The 15,142-nt window shown below is 42.7% G+C and overlaps 2 protein-coding genes across 2 annotated transcripts; both read left to right on the top strand.

The window, feature by feature from the left end:
* Nucleotides 1-1,385: 1,385 nt before the first annotated feature.
* LOC307201585 (olfactory receptor 14C36-like) lies at nt 1,386-2,336 on the top strand (the record flags this gene model as incomplete). The annotated part of the gene is made up of 1 exon (XM_079950866.1): nt 1,386-2,336. The coding sequence occupies one exon, from the start codon at nt 1,386-1,388 to the stop codon at nt 2,334-2,336; it is 951 nt and encodes a 316-aa protein (XP_079806992.1).
* Nucleotides 2,337-5,346: 3,010 nt separating this feature from the next.
* Nucleotides 5,347-10,256, top strand: LOC307200175 (olfactory receptor 14I1-like; the record flags this gene model as incomplete). Its single annotated transcript, XM_079948590.1, has 2 exons — nt 5,347-5,500; nt 9,304-10,256. The coding sequence occupies exon 2, from the start codon at nt 9,315-9,317 to the stop codon at nt 10,254-10,256; it is 942 nt and encodes a 313-aa protein (XP_079804716.1). The 5' UTR covers nt 5,347-5,500; nt 9,304-9,314.
* Between the last annotated feature and the right edge of the window lie 4,886 nt (nt 10,257-15,142).

The raw sequence follows: 15,142 nt of genomic DNA, 5'->3' as shown, positions 1-15,142 counted from the left end.
AGAGAAAGAGGGAGCTAATCTTTAGCAACGAATATACTTCCACTATCACATTCATCTGCCTCTCTCAGTGCTTCTTTAAATAACCTTTTCTTCTAACATGCACCTGTGAAGCAAAAGGAGCTGTGAATCCAACAGAGAAGAGACTGCAATGGATCTCTCATACTGGCATGAAATGTGAGGAGACAGCTTCTAGGAGCCACAGGTGAGAGCTGAGTGCATGGTGGGGACCAAAGGTGGAGAAACTACCCCAGAAAGGAGCATGATGTGTCCCTCACCAGATATACTCCCCCTCTCCGAACAACTTCTTCTACTGTTCTTTTAAACCCTGTACACAGTATGGGATTTATGCTATTTCTTTCCGAAGCTGATACATTGCATGTTAGACTGATGAGGCAAGAATGGGAACAGAGATAATAGCTAGTGAGTCAGGAGTTTGAGGAATCACTTGCAGCTTAGGACAATATGGTAAAGTAAACTCACAAGAATCGTATTGACTTGGATCCTCGAGAAATAAAATGAATAGGTTTCCAGAAGAAATGTTTCAACTCCTTCCATTATCCTTTTCTGTGACCCTTGAGAAGCCACTTTGTGGAAGGGGCTCCTCACAACATGGGTCCCATGCCTTTGCTATTTTATTTATTTATGAACCTTTTGCCTTTGAAAAGATCTCAGGGTGGCCAACATATGGTTCAGTGACACTCTGCCTTCCAGGTAGTGTTCATAGCGAAACCAGTTTAGCTTCAGGGTATTTTCTGAGCACCAAAACACAACAGGCATTCTATCAACCTAATGTCTGAATATTGTTTTAAAGACTAAAGTCTGAAACCAGGGAAGTGTGATGAGATCTGTGCCTGTACAGTAGGACTTTCCTAGGTTGCTTTCCTCACTGCAAACCACTGAACTCTCTGTACTGAAGGACCCTTAGAAATGCAATGTGAAGAGACTCAAGTTGGCTGCAGGTGGTTGGGGACTTATTAGTGGAAGTGCCTTTCTGTTGACGCAAAATGTGTTTGGATCCAGTAAAAAGCTACACTGGGAAAACTGAAATTGTGGTATCATTCATTTAACAATAAAGTAATAAAAATATCATACATGGCAGTAAATATAATTCTAACATTAATGAAAAAATAAGACTTTAGAATGAACATTAACAATTTTCTACTACTGGAAATTTTGAGGGACCAAGAACGGCAAATTTTGCACTTTGAGGTCTTCTTAGGAATATACACTTTAAAGAAATGCTGTATTGAATGTTCAGACAATATAAGTTAATATCTATGAAGATTAATGGTATTCCCCCCCCCCCCATTCTATAGGTTTCAATTCCTGGCTTCTGATGACTGGTAATCTGTGCTACTGTACCTCTTGAGCATGAGGGAGAAGTAATGTCTAATATAACAATAATCAATGATTTCCTGCTTCTGGGATTTTCTAACCAACGAGAGTTTCAACTTTTACAGTTTGCAATCTTCTCAGCAATGTATCTGGTTATACTTACAGGAAATCTGATTCTCATAATTCTAGTAGCCCTCAACACCAACCTTCAGACCCCAATGTATTTCTTCCTTGTCAATTTATCGATAGGAGAACTTGGCTCTACCTCTGTCATTATTCCCAAATCAATGGCCAATGCGCTCATGAACTCAACACTGATTTCATATTCTGAATGCGTGACACAAATGCTTTCCTTTGTTTTTTTCCTGTCATCGGATGTGTTCCTCCTCACGGTCATGGCCTATGACCGATATGTGGCCATCTGCCACCCACTGCATTATGCATCTGTGATGAAGTGGGGAAAATGCATCCAACTGGCAGGCGGATCGTGGATGGCAGGTTTGCTTAATGCTGCTGTGCATACTGGCACTATTTTTTCACTGCCCTTCTGTTCCAACGTTATCAATCAGTTCTTTTGTGAAATCCCACACCTAATGAAGATCTCATGCGCTGATTCATACCTCAATGAAATTTGGACACTGCTCTTCAGTTGCGCATTAGGTATTGGCTGCTTTGTGTTCATCGTCTTGACCTATGTGCAGATCTTCAGCACAGTGTTGAGCATGCAGTCCATGGCAAACAGGCAAAAAGCCTTCTCCACTTGCATTCCCCACCTCATTGTTCTCTCTGTCTTAGTTGGCACCATTCTTTTTACTTATCTCATGCCAGCCTCCATCTCGTCATACAAGCTGGACCAGATGCTTGCTGTGATATATTCTGTGGTTCCTCCAATGATGAACCCAGTAATCTACAGCATGAGGAATAAGGATGTCAAAGCTGCCCTGGGGAAGCTGTTTTACTGGAAGATTTCAAGCAAGAACACCATGCTTCCTTTTCACTGATAACCCTGCTGCTTACTCGTGATAAATTATGGAATAATTTAACATAAAACTTATATCATTTCCCTCTTTATTTTCACTGTATTGCATTTTAGCATGGCATAATATATCGAATTCAAATTGTGAGTTATTATTAATATCACTGGGAATGTAAAATGTTTGTGTTGTATGCACGGTAAGTCCTACTTAGAAGTGACACCTTAAAAGTAATAAACATAAATTGGGGTGATTGATTTTAATGCGTTACTCCAAATAAAACTGAACTGAACACAACCCTAACTCTGCTTCAGTGTAGTTCCCCCCCCCCCTTAATCACTTAAAGTGGAAGAAATATTTCCATATTGGACAAGCATTTGTTCCTGGGACAACACTTTCATGCAAAAGCCACTTGTTATTGTTTTCTGATTTTTGTGTGTGTGTGGGGGGGGATTTCAATATTATTTTAAAAAATGGAAATATAATACATAACCTTTGAGTCTATGCTGCCCCTGGGGTAGGTATCCTTGTTGCTCTACCTAGTTATATAGTTTTCAAATTGTTTTCAGAAAGTTCACAGAAGAACAAATTTATGGTGACATCATCATTATCAACAACAATAACAATAACAACAACAACAAAAGGATGGGCTTCACAAGGACTGTAGCTGCTGTAGAGGACTGTAGCTCAGCAGAGAGGGCTCCTCCTTTAAATTTATTTTTATCTGTGTCATTTTAAATTATGGGGTTTTTGTGTGTGTGTTTTTCTTTGTTGGGGGGTGGGATGGACATTTGGTGGGACTGGGAATAGGTTTAGTTTTAATGTAATTGTAAATTGTTTTTCTTATTATTAGTTTCTATTTCTTCTTCTTCTTCTTCTTCTTCTTCTTCTTCTTCTTCTTCTTCGGTATAGTTACAGATAGTTACTGGAAGGAATTTTTTTATTTTGTTCTTCGGTATAGTTCGTGTTTGCTTTTAAGGGGAGAGGGTCAGGGCTGCCTGGGAGTGGGTCCCAGCCAACAGAATGGCTGGGGCAGGTTCCATGGGGGGATGCACTGGGACACCCGATCTCAGTGATCATGGTTAGGAGGAGGAGCTATGCTAAGACCAGACCATGTCATTACCAAGGAGGCGGGTTTAGTCATTGTTTGAAGACTATCCCTGCCTCCAGGTCTGGGCTTGACCGGAAAGATACCAGAATCAATGACTTGATTGGGGATGGAGGACTTGACCTGGCATGTGTAACAGAGACTTGGTTGAATGAAGCAGATGGGCCTGTTCTTGCCACTGCTTGTCAACCAAGTTTCTATTACACACAGAAACCCAGATTATATGGACGGGGTGGGGGTGGGGTTGCTGTGATTTTTAGGAAGTCATTAGTTTGCACCAGGCATCCTATTGGGAAGACCCAGTTTTCTGAGTGCATGTTCTGGAAGTTGGGCAATAGGGGCAGTACAGGATTCCTTTTGGTGTACCAACCTCCCCACTGCACCAAGGATTCCTTGCCCGAGCTGCTTCAGGTTGTGGCGGATGTTCTCCTGGAGACACCTAGTTTGGTTGTCCTAGGGGATTTCAACATCCATGCCAACATGACCTTACAAGGGGTACCTCGGGACTACGTGGAAAGCATGGCCTCCAAGGGGCTGTCCCTGGATATGTTTGGCCCAACTCAGTCACAGACATGCCTTAGACCTGGTTCACCTCTATGGATGTGGGTGATCTGACACTAAATAAAAGCAAAACAAAAGAAGTGTCATGGTTGGATCACTTCCTGGTGCACCTGGACTTCTCCATGACCCTTCCCCTCTGCAGGGAGGTGGGCCCGATTCAGATGGTCTGCCTCTGCCACTTAATGGATCCAAATGCTTTCCAGAGAGTGGTAGGAGATGTTTTATCCCATGTTAATAGCCTTTCAGCTGATTCCCTGGTGGCTCGCTGGAATGTGGAGTTAACCAGGGCTATTGACTGTCTGGCTCTGAAGCGCCCTCTCTGACTGCATGGAGCCCAGACAGCTCCATGGTTTTCCCCAGAGCTGAGGGCAATGAAACAATTGCTGAGACGGCTAGAGCGCCGGTGGCAGAAAACTCATTCTGAATCTGACCGGACACAGGTTAGAGCTCAACGTTAAGCCTACCAAGCCTATTGTATCTGCAGAAAACAGCAGCAGGAGACTCTTTCAGGAGGTTCACAACCATCTTTGCCACCGGGGCCTGGTAAGGACCCCAAGATCTCCTGCAATGATTTTGCAATGATTTTTGCAAATAAAGTCACTTAGATTGGAAAGAGGTACACCCCACCATGGGAACAGGGCCAGGGCGGAAGAGTCCTAGAGTTTTGTCTAGTCAAGTTGCATGGGATCAATTCCAATCTGTTGCCTCCAAGAATGTGGACAGGCTGCTTGGATGAGTGAAGCCGACCACCTGTCTCCTTGATCCTTGCCCATCCTGGCTCTTAAAAGCGAGCCAGGAAGGGCTGGGTGATAGGCTCCATGGGGTGGGGAATGCTTGCCTCTCCTCTGTGAGGGAGACTTCCCAGACCCGCTGAAAGAGGCGGTCATTAAACCACTTCTTTAAAAAACATCTTTGGACCTGGCCAATATGGCCAACTATCGCCCAGTCTCATATCTTCCATTCTTGGGCAAGGTGTTTGAGCAGATGGTTGCTGAACAACTCCAGGCATGCCTGGAGGATGCAGACCATTTGGATCCCTTCCAATCGGGATTCAGGCCTCATCAGTGGACTGAAACTGCCTTGGTCGCACTGGTTGATAATCTCTGGCAGCCTAGGGACAAACACGAAAGCTGTTTCCTAATTCTGCATGTCTCTCTCAGCAGCCTTTGATACCATTAATCATAACATCCTTCTGGACCATCTAGGGGAGCTGGGAGCTGGGGGCACCGTTATACAGTGGTTCTGCTCCTTCAGCACAATGCAAGAATAAGGGCCTTGTATGATGAAAAATGCTTCAAAGGAGTGCATGTAAGAGTGACACTGTTTTGTCTCCAGGGCTTTGCTGCAGAGTTGCACAAAACCTTCAGATAGTTAATCCCTAGGAACTATTCTTACACTTCTTATCCCTTTGCTCACACTCCTTAGCACTACTAGTTCTGCTTGTACCTAGCAAGGCACACAGCTTATGCTTGAAGGACGACAGGTTGCTTCCTTCAAACCTCAAAGAAACAGGAAGCTAAATGTAAGTACATGAAGTAAATATGGACATTCTGTTTGCTGCCCTGAATGATGAATGGTAGATGAAAGGACAATTGAAGGAGTGGGTGGATGGAAAAAGTGATAAATATCATGTTATATGGCAAGTTAAGATTCAGGGAGAATTTCTAGCATCCAGCTGGAAAATATTTGTAGGGAAAGACAGATTTAAAACTGTTATCAAACCTCTCTCTTTCTCTATGGTTTCCTTTGCCTCAGTATTTAATTTTACTTTTGCATTTCTGTACATGTCTATTTCTGATCCCCCGCAAACCCCCCTCACTTCTAATCAATCCAGATCCACTTTATACATCAATGTATTGTGTGAATCTAATCCCTTAGTGATCCCCTGTCATGCACTTTGATCTTCTTCTGACATAAGTGCATTTAGCAGACATTAGTTTTCACTCCTTTGTGAGTGCCTGTTCTCAGACAGCATGTTATTTGTGGGGTTTGCAAACTGCAGCCAAGCAGACATCATGCTCCATGTGACATTTAGCATGCAATTTCCTTTCATGCCTCAGCATGGCCTCATGTATTGTGTAAATATTGTGGGGATAGTAATGGATAGCAATACATACTTCTGCTAAGCATGTTTTCCTTTCTTAGGCATCCTGAGCTATTTCTGTCCAGCTTTCCATGGTGAAATATTTGCCAACTGACTATAGGCGAGAGTTCTGATACAGCAAGAACCAGTCATTTATGTCTATTGAAATCACAAGGTTTAAAACTGTCACAGTTGAACAGGACTGTTGATTACAGTGAAACTTGAGTGCAACTATTTTGTGAAATTTTGGTTCATCTAAGGCAGCGGTTCTCAACCTGTGGGTCCCCAGATGTTGTTGGACTACAGCTCCCATCATCCCTGAGCTCTGGCCTTGCTAGCTAGGGGTGATGGGAGTTGTAGTTCAACAACATCTGGGGACCCAGAGGTTGAAAAAGGCTGATCTAAGGTATTACCCTGGTGGTTTCCTCACTGCGAGTAGCAAAGTTACAGGAAACCTAGGACCCTTGTACCTATGGGACCGCCTCTCCTGGTATGCCCTGCGGAGGACCTTAAGGTCCATAAATAGCAACACTTTGGTAGTCCCGAGCCCCAAGGAGGTTAGATTGGCCTCAATCAGGGCTAGGGCCTTTTCAGCTCTGGCCCCAGCCTGGTGGAACGCCCTACTGCAGGAGATCAGGGCCCTGCGGGATTTGACATCTTTCTGCAGGGCCTGCAAGACGGAGCTGTTCTGCCTGGCCTTTGGGCTGAATTCAGTCTAACCCCTCTCCTCATTTATTTATTTTTGATGGAACCCCTTATATGGGATTTGTATATAAATTTTCCCTTGCTCTTTTTGCTGGCCCATGTAGGACCAGCATGGATAGTTTGGTCCTGGTGAATAGTTGATTTTTTCTCCTCTTATGGCAGTGATCTATAGGCTAGCACTAAAATGAGGCTGCATTTTAAGCTGCATTTTAAACTACATTCTAACTTATATTTTAATCAACTTTGTTTTTGTTTTTTTAAATGTTTTTACTGTATTTTATTCAGTGTTAGCTGCCCTGAGCCCAGTCTAGGCCGGGGAGGGCGGGGTATAAATAAATTATTATTATTATTATTATTATTATTATTATTATTAACCAGGCAGAGGGCCTTCTCAGTAGTGGTGCCCGTCCTGTGGAACACCCTCCCATCAGATGTCAAAGAAATAAACATCTGACTTTTAGAAGACATCTGAAGGCAGCCCTGTTTAGGGAAGCTTTTAATGTTTAACAAACCATTGTATTTTAATATTTTGCTCAAAGCCACCCGGAGTGGCTGGAGAGACCCAGTCAGATGGGTGGGGTATAAATAAATTATTATTATTGTTATTATATTAATTATTATTACCCTAGTATGGATTTTTCTGATGGTTAACTATGGCTACCTTTGCTTATTGTATATCTTTAGTTGGATCCTGGCTATAGTCCCTTTCATCCCAAACTGCACCTGAGTGAAGCAGAAACAATGGGTATTATTCAATGTTTGTTAGGCTGACCATATATCTGGGAATTCCTGGGCATGTTCTCTTTTCGGGGTCCTACATGCCCCCCCCAAGGTAATTTTATATTTTAAAGCAAATGTCCCGGATTTTTTTTTTGGGGGGGGTGTTGTGTGTGCTGGGGCAGCTCTGGTTCAGGCAGGGACTCTGGTGCAGGCAATCCAGGCTCTGGCTCTGGTTCTGGCAGAGGGGCTATGGGTTGTCCGGATTTTTACCTCTGGAAATATGGCAAGCCTAAATTAGTCCTCCTCAGATTAGATCTTTTGAGATGCGTGGGATGACTAAATTAGGTGAATTAATTTCAGTGAGTCTGCTTTGAGTAATCCTTAGTTGAGTATTTCCAATGTGAATTTAAACAAATGCTGATATGCAGCCTTCATAGATTTCCCTGATTTAACGACATATTAGATTGAATCAGTGTTTAATAGAATATATATATATATATATATATATATATATATATATATATATATATATATATAATGTTAGCATTAAATCAGAGGCAGATAGTAGGAAAGAGACATAGACTGTAGGTGCATATGAACAATGATGGTGGGTCAGAGCAGTGATGCCTACAGCTCAGCATGGTGTCTCTCTTCTGCCCCAAACTGCTTGATGCAGATGAGAAATACACACAGATGCTATGAAAGGCATGGATATTCCCGCTTGTTTCATTCTGGCAGTCAGATCTATACTGCTTCTGAATATAAAACAAATCATTCCTAGCTTTCAGGAGGTAACCCCACTTACCAGGGAATAAACCCTATTGTCTTACTTCTGAGTAGATGTGGTAGGGGTTTTCAAACTGCTCTACAGAAAGTGGAGATTTCAGGAAGAGGCGGTATGTGAAAATTGGGGTCAAACTGTTTGTTATTTAGCTATGCTGTTCAGTTTAGGGATTTTTATTTATTTTTTACACAAATGGTGAGCATGCTGCAACCTCTACCTTACAGTTGTCCCTAAAAATATCACTGTTAGAATATGTCTCTAGACCCTCCAAGTGCCCATATTTTCCAGCGACAGTCCTGGATTTAGAGAAGCTGTCCCAGTTTCTGATTTGATCCTGAAATGTCCTGCTTTTCCTTAGGTAAAGGTAAAGGGACCCCTTACCATTAGGTCCAGTCGTGACCGACTCTGGGGTTGCGGCGCTCATCTCGCTTTATTGGCTTCCGGGTCATGTGGCCAGCATGACTAAGCTGCTTCTGGAGAAGTCCTAGGCTCTGTGGTTTAACCCACAGTGCCACCCGCTGCTTTTCCTTAGGATGTCCTTTTCCTTAGGACGTCCCTATTTTCACTGGAGAAATGTTGTGGGGTATGGAATTATGTGACCACCAAGTCATGGCGATAATGAACTATACAACTTTTAGAAGAGATCTGAAGGCAGCCCTGTAAAGGGAAGTCATTTTTATGTTTACTGGTTTATTATGTTTTTATATATGTGGGAAGCTGCCCAGTGTGATTGGGGCACCCCAGTCAGAGGCGCGGAGTATACATAACAAAATAACAAAATAGTAATAGTAATAATAATAATAATAATAATAATAATAATGGAAGTCACTACTTTCAATGTGAAATGTTGGAAGATATGTGTCTCTGAATACCAGTTGAGAAGAACATGAGTGGTAAAATGTTATTGTGCTTTTGACTTCCAATAGGTATTGAGACTTCCAATAGGTATTGAGTTGGCCATTGCTAGATACTGGATGGAACCATATTCTTGCACAAGCAACATTTATAATGGTCTCTCTTATTCCCCCAACAGACTGAGAAGACATGTCTAATGTAACCATCGTAAGAGATTTCCTGCTTCTGGGATTTTCAGAGCAAAGGGAACTCCAGATATTACACCTTGCAGTCTTCACAGCAATGTACATGGCAATTCTCATTGGAAACTTCCTCATCATCATTCTGGTAGCTAGAACTACCCACCTTCAGACCCCAATGTATTTCTTCCTTGTCAACTTATCAATTGTTGACCTTGGATCCACAACCGTCACCATTCCCAGATCAATATCTAATGCCCTGATGAACACAACACGTATTTCTTATTCCGAATGTGTTGCACAAATGCTTTTGTTCCTCTTCTTCATGTCATCAGATATTTTCCTCCTCGCTGTCATGGCCTATGACCGGTATGTGGCCATCTGTCACCCACTGCACTATAGCTCTGTGATGAAGTGGGGAAGGTGTATTCAGCTGGCTGGTGGGGCATGGGCAGCAGGCTTCCTTAATGCTGCTTTGCACACAGGTACCATTTTTTCACTGCCCTTCTGCTCCAACATCATTACTCAGTTCTTCTGTGAAATCCCACACCTGATGAAGATATCCTGCCCTGATCCATACTTCAGTGAAATGTGGGCCCTTCTCTTTAGTTCAGCCTTAGGTCTTGGCTGCTTTGTGCTCATTGTCATATCCTACGTGCAGATCTTTACTGCAGTGCTGAGAATGTCCTCCAAGGCAAGCAGGCAGAAAGCCTTCTCTACTTGCATTCCCCACCTCACTGTTGTCTCTCTCTTACTTAGTACAGGTATCTTCTCCTATGTCATGCCAACCTCCAGCCCTTCATTTAATCTGGATGAAGTGCTTGCTGTGATATACTCAGTGCTTCCTCCAATGATGAACCCATTAATTTACAGCATGAGGAATAAGGATGTCAAAACTGCCCTGCGGAAGCTGTTTTACCAGAAACTTCCAAACAGTAAATCAGTTTCATAGTTTAAAAACTACCACCACCACTGCCACATGTGATTTGAGGTGTTTGCCATTTCTACCCCTGCTTAAAATATCAAGGAAATGGAAATTTAAGGCACCTTAATGTTCACACCATTTAAGCAGGGAATACTTTGTCAAGGGTTGTCTGTTATGCTTGCTTGCAAACTTGGTTCCATGCATCCATACTTTGCCCTGGCTTTTGGGATGGGGGAGGAGACATGTATCCAGAAAAAAATCCACAGGTGCAGCAGCTTCCTCAGTCACATGCTTCATGTAGCCATGATGAATTCCTGCCTGAACACATCTGTTTAAGGCACTTTACTTCCCTGCCACAATCACAGTTGTAGAGAATCTCCAGGCAAGAATTCTACAGGTTAGCCACTTTTCCAATCCCTTGCTACAGATGTAGTTGATGAATTTCTGCCTTTGACATCCATACAAGGCACCCTGATTCCGGCACATTCCACCTATTATAGTAAGTGTGGCAACCCCACGTGACAACATTTAAGTGTAATGGGAGTGACCATCCCCTGCTTGCATCCACATTTTACCTGCACGCTGTCCAAAGCCTATTTTTCTAAGGTACCACCTCAGTGCCTCATACATACATACATACATACATGCATACAGACATACAGACATACATATAGTGGTCCTTATTGGCGTGCAGTCTCCTGTTTGACAGAATTGAAAAAGTCTGTGCCATTGAAACAGATTTTTTTCAACTGGTGTCCGACCTTCAGATTTCTATTTCTATTTTCTAACATTGTTTACTTGGGCCTCATTTTATCTTTATTAGTGTGGTTTATGATATATATATTGAGTACAATATAGTACCTTTATATAGTCAAAATGTAGTTTTTAAACCAGCTATATCCTCTTCTATCTTCTGGTGTGCTAGAAATCTTGCTGCATGACTTTCTTATATCAGACCTGCTCTGCACACAATTTGTGGCCTATGAAACTGAACTCTGCCCACCAGCCAGGGATGTGAGGAACTTCCATTTTATCCTGGGTCTTAGACAATGGTGGGGAATGACATAGCATGACACAACATATGGCTAGTTGCCTGGATTTGTCTTGGGGGTTTCAGAGCTGCCTTTGGCTGCATCTGTAACAGGATTGCACTTCTGTAGAAGTGTGCATGCACATGAAAGCTCATACAAAGAACAAACTTAGTTGGTCTCTAAGGTGCTACTGGACAATTTTTAATTTTTAAAAAAATATATATTTCTACTGTGTCAGACCAACACGGCTACCTACCTGAATCTAGAACCAAGGATTACGGTGTACCTGTGTGAGGTCAAGATGTGCCCCTATATCTTAAAAAAAAAGATCACAATGCTTTGCTGAAGGAAAGAACATTGACAGACACATGCAGTGCCTAAAGCTGAACCAAAACAGAGTTAGTGTGAGTTTTTTATTGCCTTTTTAAAGGGGTTCATCTATCATTTACATAATAAACACAAGAAAGGAAAAAAGAGCCTTCCACTGAGCACAGTCCCAGTGCTTTTTAAATAGCACTAATGTCTCAACAAATGAAACTGATCTGTAGAAAATGTAACTTGAAAAAGAGACATTGCACATACCTTTGTAAACCAAGAAATCTCTAATTAAATATATATATGAATATTTCTCTTTCAAATACAAATACCTTTCAAAATGTTATCATGACTGGTGGACTATGGCCATGTTCTTTTGAAGTTGAATTGGAAATAAAGCTGAAGCCTGTTTTACAAAACTTTTCTGATTTTGTGTTCTTTCCTGGGTTTTCAACGTTGTGAGTGATTTCCCCCCATTAATATCAAGTCCCACACCCGTATAATGGTGTATAATTTTCATTGTCAAAGAACATCTCATCCACCCACACACCTACAAAAATCTCTTGGCACTTTTAACATTCAGAAATTTATTATGGCATATATCTCTGTGGGGAGATACATACTGTAGGATGGGTGGAAACTGCTTTTAGGCGGTACTCTTCCATATGCTGGACATGTAGTGTATGCATGTTGCAATTCTATGGTTATCTGCAATTTGAGGGATCCTGCCTACAATGGTGGTGTTTTGCAGGCCTATGATTGCTTCCCTAATGATGAAGGGATTTCCCCAATGCCTAGCAGGGATGCTGAAGAGCTGACATTGCATCAGCCTCTGTAACAATGTTACTGTTGAATTAATTACTTAAGCATTGCAGTTCCCCCGCCCCAATTCCATATGGGTATGATAAGAAACAGAAGAGGAATCCTTGCCTGGGTCTCACTGTATGTGCAGCATGAGAAAGATAGCCTGAGAAAGGTAGGTAAAGGTAAAGGTACCCCTGCCCATACGGGCCAGTCTTGACAGACTCTGGGGTTGTGCGCCCATCTCACTTAAGAGGCCAGGGGCCAGCGCTGTCCGGAGACACTTCCAGGTCACGTGGCCAGCGTGACATCGCTGCTCTGGCCAGAGCCAGAGCCGCACACGGAAACGCCGTTTACCTTCCCACTGGTAAGCGGTCCCTATTTATCTACTTGCACCCGGAGGTGCTTTCGAACTGCTAGGTTGGCAGGCGCTGGGACCGAGCAGCGGGAGCGCACCCCGCCGCAGGGATTCGAACCGCCGACCTTTCGATCGGCAAGCCCTAGGCGCTGAGGCTTTAACCCACAGCGCCACCTGCGTCCCCGCGCCACCTGCGTCCCCTGAGAAAGGTAGACAGCAGCAATTCATTATGAGAGATAGCCTAATACTGAAAACTTTGAAGGCGGTCTACTGCTGTCGGAAAAGTGACCTATTTTGGCAGTGGCTCTGGGCTGTTAGTGCTGTGCTATTCGGGGAAATCAGGAGGTAATCTTTAGCGACCAATAGAAGTCAGCAATATTCTTCCACCATCACATAAGTCTCCCCTCTTAGTGCTTTTTAAAAGAAGCTTTTCTTCTAACATGCACCTGTGAAGCAAAAGGAGCTGTGAATCCAACAGAGAAGAAACTGTGATGGATCTCTCATCAAATGCCAACAGTGTCCTTCAGCTCTCTATATTGGACAAACAGGCCAAACCTTACGCCAAAGAATAAACGGACATAAATCCGACATCAGGAACCACAAGACAGAGAAACCAGTAGGAGAACACTTCAATCTCCCAGGACATTCTATACAAGATCTCAAAGTAGCTGTTCTATTACAAAGGAATTTCAGAAATAGACTGGAAAGAGAAGCTGCTGAATTGCAACTTATTACCATACCTAAAACCATGGAGAGACCTGGTCTGAACAAAGACATTGGATTCTTATCTCATTATACATGACAAAGCCATTTTTCACCTTCTCACCCCTTGCTTTTTCCTGTAAAACCTATTGCAGTCGTTAAGAGTCGTCAACAGGCTCATCACAGCTATCTGCCAATCACCCAATCCCACCACCCTTCTGAGTAATACCCCTCCCCACCTTCTCACTATATAGAAGGGTCTGGTGACTTCTGTTTCAGTGTATCTGAAGAAGTGTGCATGCACACGAAAGCTCATACCAAGAACTAACTTAGTTGGTCTTTAAGGTGCTACTGGAAGGAATTTTTTTATTTTGTTTTGACTATGGCAGACCAACACGGCTACCTATCTGTAACATTTACTGCAGTGTTAAGAATGCCCTCCATGGCAAACAGGCAGTTCTGGAGCCAAGTGAGGATTCCCAGGTAAGATCCTCCCTCTATTGTGTGGGCAGGTAATCCCTCCCCTACCTGGCCTGGTCTCCTTGGCAACACTTCCCTCAGGTGGGATTGGACAACTGACTGAGGTAGGCGGAGACCTCCAGTTATCCCATCTGAGGGAAGGCAAAGCCAAGCCTATGCTGTTGGAGCCACTCCAGATCTAGGGGCTGCGCGCGTCCACGCAAAGGGCGCCCCCCGTTTTAAACGGGGAGTGGTCATTATCATGTCCTGTGTTCAGATATTTACTGCAGTGTTAAGAATGCCCTCCATGGCAAACAGGCAGAAAGCCTTCTCCACTTGCATTCCCCACATCACTGTTATCTCCATATTAGTCAGTACTGCCATTTTTACCCATCTTATTCCAACCTCTGACTCAGAATATAATTTAGATCAAGTGCTTGTTTTGTTGTATACTGTGGTGCCTCCACTACTGAACCCAATAATTTACAGTATGAGGAACAAAGATGTCAAAACTGCCTTGTGGAATTTGTTGGGTTTTATTCTTGCTAAAAAGAATAAAAACGTGGCTCTGATTCTCCTATGAGTTTTCTTCTTCCAACTTGTCTTGTGATGCAGTTTAAGATTATTGTGTTGTAACATTTTTTTTGTTATGCAAAAATACATTGTGCTTCCTATGTATGTATATCTTTCCCTTCCATAGTCTAAAGAAGTGAATGGAATGAGAAACTTGTATAATAAGTAAATAACAAATACCGTATTTTTCACTCTATAACACGCACCCGACCATAACATGCACATAGTTTTTAGAGCAGGAAAATCCGTAGGCATTCCACCCATAGGCATTCCCTCCATAACACGCACAGACATTTCCCCTTACTTTCTAGGAGGAAAAAAGTGAGTGTTATGGTGCAAAAAATATGGTAAATACTATATAGTATTTACTTTCCTTCTGTACTGAAGAAAATTGAATATGATGTTGAAAGTGTATGCTGGACTCTATATGAAAACAGTGAGCTTCTTTATCCATATGCATTCTTCATTTCATTAGCTGTCCAGGTGCTTAAAGGAATGTGCAAGTGGGCTGGGACCCCCCCCCCCCGATTTACAAGAAAGCCTTAAAAGTGAGAAGTAACATATCTATAGGCTGCAACTTGTTTGTTTCCCTGATGAGCTTAGACTATTTTGTCACGTAATGTAGTATCCTTGCTTGCCCCCCCAGCTAATATCCTTTTTATTGCACATTCCTG

The sequence above is a fragment of the Podarcis cretensis genome (genome assembly GCF_951804945.1).
Source record: "Podarcis cretensis genome assembly, chromosome: 13".
Lineage (NCBI taxonomy): Eukaryota > Metazoa > Chordata > Lepidosauria > Squamata > Lacertidae > Podarcis > Podarcis cretensis.
This window is presented reverse-complemented; position numbering and strand designations above follow the sequence as displayed.